This window comes from Tachypleus tridentatus, chromosome 13 (assembly GCF_004210375.1).
Source record: "Tachypleus tridentatus isolate NWPU-2018 chromosome 13, ASM421037v1, whole genome shotgun sequence".
Taxonomy (NCBI): domain Eukaryota; kingdom Metazoa; phylum Arthropoda; class Merostomata; order Xiphosura; family Limulidae; genus Tachypleus; species Tachypleus tridentatus.
The window spans coordinates 118,257,281-118,263,280 of NC_134837.1; the positions used below are offsets into that span (position 1 = coordinate 118,257,281).

Here is a 6,000-nt window from a genome sequence, read left to right on the forward strand (position 1 = left end):
GATTCAAACCCATGACCTTCAAATTACGAGTCGAACGCCTTAACCCGCCTGGTCATGCCAGGCCTACAATAGAGTAACACTTTAGAATGGAAATTCTAGTTCGAAATGTATATGTGAAAACGGCTCGTTTGGGTTGAGAAAATTTTTTACGTAGAGGAGAGAACAACGTTTCGACTTTCTTCGGTCATCGTTTTGTGAACCTGACGATGACCGAAGAAGGTCGAAACGTTGTTCACTCCTCTACGTAAAAAATTTTCTCAACCCAAACGAGCTGTTTTTACATATATATTTCTCTACAAGTGGGTTTTCTCGACATAACTGAAATTCTAGTTCGATTTGCCTTCCCAGTCAGGAAGCCAGTGATGTATGAATTTTATTCAGAAGTCAGGCCTACACAGCTTTTTTTTTTTATTTACTCATAAATTTTGTTTGTTTGTTTCTAATCCTTGTTTGTTTACACTTGTATAAGATGGCGTGCTTGGGTTACTAGATCATAGAGTGTATTTAAAGTTTTATGAAATTTTATAGAATAAAATAAGTCGTCAAAGATCGTAAAGATTATTGTTCATCAAATGATGATAAGAACAACAGTTACTGTTAGAACTAGGCAGGCGCTAGGCCTGTTCAAATTAAATGAGTCTCGATTTAGGCTATTTTGGACGTTCTGGATAACTGAAACGTGACACATATATTGAAGATAGAGCGGCTGAGCCAGGTAGCTCGTCGCATCTAGAATTCGTACCTTCTCTAAATAGAGAGTGCTGGTGCACTCCGATAACAGTGCATTTACTAACACATGCATTGAACCGTCCACAACTTGCTGAGAACTACATTTTCGTACAAAAATAATTTATATAAAAATTATAAGAACCGATGAGTGAAAGCAAACAGTAATACGCTAATCATCCAACACCTACGGTATCCAGTGCCAATGTGGCCTCTCGCTCATACTAGGCCTCGCTAGCGCGCAGAGATACATCAGTTAGAGGTCGATGTAATATTTAATGAACATCTTTTGTGTGAACTGTATTAATTGATGTTATACACAAAATAAAACGTTGTCAGGTAGGAAATTCAGCTCTAAATTAACTGTATTTAACTTCTACATTAGCTGTATTACATTCACATTTAGCAAGACACGTTGCAGAAAGATTGATTCAAAATCGTCAACTTTCATTAACACTAGTAGATGAAAGACAACATATTACACACAACGAGTTTAGGCCATAAGGGGTCAGGATTTATGGTGATTAGTTTCAATGAGTTTTTCTACACACCACATTTATAACGTTAGACAGCTTTTTGTTTTCCTTAAAACTAGTGTATGTGCGTAAAAATAAATATACCACAACTACAATATTGTTACTGGTCAATGTTAGATAGTTAGTAAGATGATAAAATGTACAAGTAACGAACAGTAAAACTATAGTTAGAAAGATGGTAAAATGTAAAAGTAACGAACAGTAAAACTATAGTTAGTAAGGTGGTAAAATGTACAAGTAACAAACAGTAAAACTACAGTTAGTAAGGTGATAAAATGTACAAGGAGCAAACAGTAAAACTGTAGTTAGTAAGGCGATACAATGTACAAGGAGCAAACAGTAAAACTGTAGTTAGTAAGGCGATACAATGTACAAGGAGCAAAAAGTAAACCTGCAGTTAGTAAGGCGATAAAATGTACAAGGAGCAAAAAGTAAACCTGCAGTTAGTAAGGCGATAAAATGTACAAGGAGCAAAAAGTAAACCTGCAGTTAGTAAGGCGATAAAATGTACAAGGAGCAAAAAGTAAAACTACAGTTAGTAAGGCGATAAAATGTACAAGGAGCAAAAAGTAAAACTACAGTTAGTAAGGCGATAAAATGTACAAGGAGCAAACGGTAAACCTGCAGTTAGTAAGGCGATAAAATGTACAAGGAGCAAAAAGTAAACCTGCAGTTAGTAAGGCGATAAAATGTACAAGGAGCAAAAAGTAAAACTACAGTTAGTAAGGCGATAAAATGTACAAGGAGCAAAAAGTAAAACTACAGTTAGTAAGGCGATAAAATGTACAAGGAGCAAAAAGTAAAACTGTGGTTAGTAAGGCGATAAAATGTACAAGGAGCAAAAAGTAAAACTGTAGTTAGTAAGGCGATACAATGTACAAGGAGCAAACAGTAAAACTGTAGTTAGTAAGGCGATACAATGTACAAGGAGCAAACAGTAAAACTGTAGTTAGTAAGGCGATACAATGTACAAGGAGCAAAAAGTAAAACTGTAGTTAGTAAGGCGATACAATGTACAAGGAGCAAACAGTAAAACTGTAGTTAGTAAGGCGATACAATGTACAAGGAGCAAACAGTAAAACTGTAGTTAGTAAGGCGATACAATGTACAAGGAGCAAACAGTAAAACTGTAGTTAGTAAGGCGATACAATGTACAAGGAGCAAACAGTAAAACTGTAGTTAGTAAGGCGATACAATGTACAAGGAGCAAACAGTAAAACTGTAGTTAGTAAGGCGATACAATGTACAAGGAGCAAACAGTAAAACTTTAGTTAGTAAGGCGATACAATGTACAAGGAGCAAACAGTAAAACTGTAGTTAGTAAGGCGATACAATGTACAAGGAGCAAACAGTAAAACTGTAGTTAGTAAGGCGATAAAATGTACAAGGAGCAAACAGTAAACCTACAGTTAGTAAGGCGATAAAATGTACAAGGAGCAAACACTAAACCTACAGTTAGTAAGGTGATAAAATGTACATGGAGCAAAAAGTAAAACTACAGTTAGTAAGGTGATAAAATGTACAAAAAGCAAAAAGTAAAACTACAGTTAGTAAGGTAGTAAAATGTACAAGTAACAAACAGTAACACTGTAGTTAGTAAGGTGATAAAATGTACAAGGAGTAAAAAGTAAAACTATAAATAGTGTGTGTGTTTACTAAGAGCAAAGCCACATCGGGTTATCGGCTGAGTCCACCGAGGGGAATCGAACCCCTATTTTTAGCGTTATAAATCCTTAGACTTACCGCTATACTAGCGGGAGGCCCGATAGTCAATAAGGTGATAAAGTGTACAAGTAACAAATAGTAAAACTATAGTTAATAAGGTGGTAAAGTGTACAAGTAACAAATGGTAAAACTATAGTTAGTAAGGTGGTAAAATGTACAAGTAACAAACAGTAAAACTATAGTTAGTAAGGTGATAAAAAAAGGTGAGAGACTCACCCCAGAGGAGATAGTTAAAGCAACATCACATCATACATCTAAGTAGCTTCAGGCCCTGTTGAGAATGACAATAGCCTAAATGAACAGCGCTAAATGTCTGAATAATTTCTTGTACAACCTCCTGTGATTACGTCAATCTTCACTTATTTTAAGTTTTTCATTTATATCATAAGTTATTTTCTACCCATGTCCAGAAGTGATCCAGAGCTGTCGATTTAGAGAAACTTCAACTTTTAAAAAGGCTGTCGGTGAAAGCTTGAACGAAACTCAACCATTATGCACGTTTACTCACCAAAAACTACACGACATCTACTAGCAGGAAACCTTACAACACAAGCCAATGCCAGTATCTGCGTTTTTATTGGCTGCAGGTGTGGTCCTCTGCTCACAGCGCCCCCATGTTAAAACTTCAATTACCTTAGACGAGACGAGATCTCCGTTCGTTGGGCCAACTGGCATCTGGTATTTCATTGCTAAACTTTTGAGACGTTTTGGTTTGTGAGAAAAATTTTAAAAAACAACAACAAAAGTGTAAAAATTTAAAAACAACCTTAATTCATGTTCCCACGGAATGTTTACTTTCAAGAACTTAACTGATTTATTTTCAACTTTAAAATTAAACTTTCAGTTGTAACTTTGTGAATTTTAATAAAGAATCAAATCACAGAACAGAAGATTGGAATATCGATCCAAAGAGAAATATTGTTTAACTTGTTATAAAGGAGAGAACAAAATGTTGCTACGAGATTATATATTCTTATTAATATATTAATAAACACTATATCAAACAATAACTTCTACAGTTGGTAGATTCTTAGTAACGCCACCTACAAACTTGTCTTTGCCATTACGAATCTAACCTTTTCTTAACTTCAACTGTCGTTTCCAAAGTGTATGTGTGCGTGTTTTCTTATAGCAAAGCCATATCGGGCTGTCTGCTGTGTTTAAGGAGGGGAATCGAACACCTGTTTTGAGCGTTGTATATCCGTAGACTTATCGCTGTCCCAGCGGGAAACCGTTTCAAAAGTAATGTTTACCTAACGATGACTCATTTATATTTATATGGTATTTATTTACTTGTCGGTTAATGTGTTTGACTAGTTATGATACTTTCAACACATAACAAAATATAGATTCTTCCCCCCGTAAAAAAAAAACACGCAAATAAAACAAAAACACTTTATAAATTATTCAACTGTCACGTGACTGACTTTATGATATTTTTCTAACACAACATACTGTGATGTGATTGACTTTATAATCTTTCTATCTCATTGGAAACGATGAAAAGTGACAAAGAGTACAACTTTTACACAACACCACAACTACGTAACCTGGGGCCCGGCATGGCCTAGCGCGTAAGGCGTGCGACTCGTAATCCGAGGGTCGCGGGTTCGCGCCCGCGTCGCGCTAAACATGTTCGCCCTCCCAGCCGTGGGGGTGTATAATGGTACGGTCAATCCCACTATTCGTTGGTAAAAGAGTAGCCCAAGAGTTGGCGGTGGGTGGTGATGACTAGCTGCCTTCCCTCTAGTCTTACACTGCTAAATTAGGGACGGCTCGCACATATAGCCCTCGAGTAGCTTTGTGCGAAATTCCAAAACAAACAAACAAACAAACTACGTAACCTTTACACAACACCACAACTACGTGACCTTTACAAAACACTACAACTACGTGACCTTTACACAACATCACAACTACATGACCTTTACAAAACACTACAACTACATGACCTTTACATACGACCACAAGCAGTCTGAAGTAACTTACATTTTCCTCTGCCATTAAATAAAAATGAAAGAATAATAGGTGAATGAATCCAAATATTTCGTTCTTTCCTTCAATCTCTGTAGAAACCCTTTGTTTCATCATTCCGCATTGTTCGCTTTATTGTTGGTACAATGAGCACAAACAACGGTTCAAAATCCAGCTGTAATTTGTTTTTTAACCGATACTGACAAAACTCGACGCTATTTCGTCACACGTATTGCCACAATAGTTTGGAGATGAAAATATACCAGCTTATTGCCTTGTAGGATGACTGTGGATAGTTCAAAGTTGGTTTCTTAACAGAAGAAATAACTGAATAGGTGAAATGATCTATCACAAGTTTGGAATAACGTTTGTGATTTAAACATGCATTCTGTTTTTCCCATTTAATAGTGGATTTCTCCCTCCTTACCTCTAACAGTTAGATAGTTTTTATTTTGTTTAATATAACTAAGAGCAACATTAGAAGGAACGAAAGAATTTCAAATAAATAACACGCTAAACATTATTTCCGGTTTCCAATTATTCGTGTTGCTTTGTCGTTGTCACCTGCGGAACTAAAGTAAATAAAAACTTATAAAAACGTTGCGTCAAGACAAACGTTCTAGTTAAAATTCATTAAACGTCCGAAAACAAATTTTAATAACAAACGCATTTTGTCGCAAAGTTGGTGATTTCTGAATTTGACCCAAATAAAACGTCTTGATGAGAGTAACAAATTGACACGGCTCTAAGTTTCAGCGAGATTCGACTGAAAGATAGTAACAGTCATTTTGTGCAGTTTTTTTTCCTGTCAAGAGTTTTTCTCGGCAGTTTCTTTCAGTAAACTTCTGTTTGGATGGACTTGTTAATATGTACAATGTGTAGTTTTAAGATTTAAAACGAGTTTGTGACAGTGTTTATCGGGATGGTGACGCTTTCTTAACACTTACATTTTCAAGTTAAAGAACCAAGACGTGTTTTATTAAATTCAATTAATAAACACAAACTTCCCCCCCTCACACCAAACATGCTCGCCCTTTCA

At 36.0% G+C, this 6,000-nt stretch overlaps 1 protein-coding gene across 7 annotated transcripts in view; it reads right to left on the reverse strand.

Annotated features, from left to right (window-relative positions):
- Nucleotides 1–5,497, reverse strand: part of LOC143237353 (adhesion G protein-coupled receptor L3-like) — a 66,735-nt gene extending 61,238 nt beyond the window's left edge. For 4 of the 7 annotated variants that reach the window (XM_076476501.1, XM_076476507.1, XM_076476502.1 and 1 more), the window contains exon 1: nt 5,474–5,497. In XM_076476501.1, the coding sequence (XP_076332616.1) occupies nt 5,474–5,482 (9 nt within the window). In that variant the 5' untranslated portion in view covers nt 5,483–5,497. Of the gene's footprint in view, nt 1–3,203; nt 3,522–5,473 lie in introns of those variants that run through there. The other 3 variants (XM_076476508.1, XM_076476505.1, XM_076476504.1) reach the window with 1 other exon arrangement.
- Between the last annotated feature and the right edge of the window lie 503 nt (nt 5,498–6,000).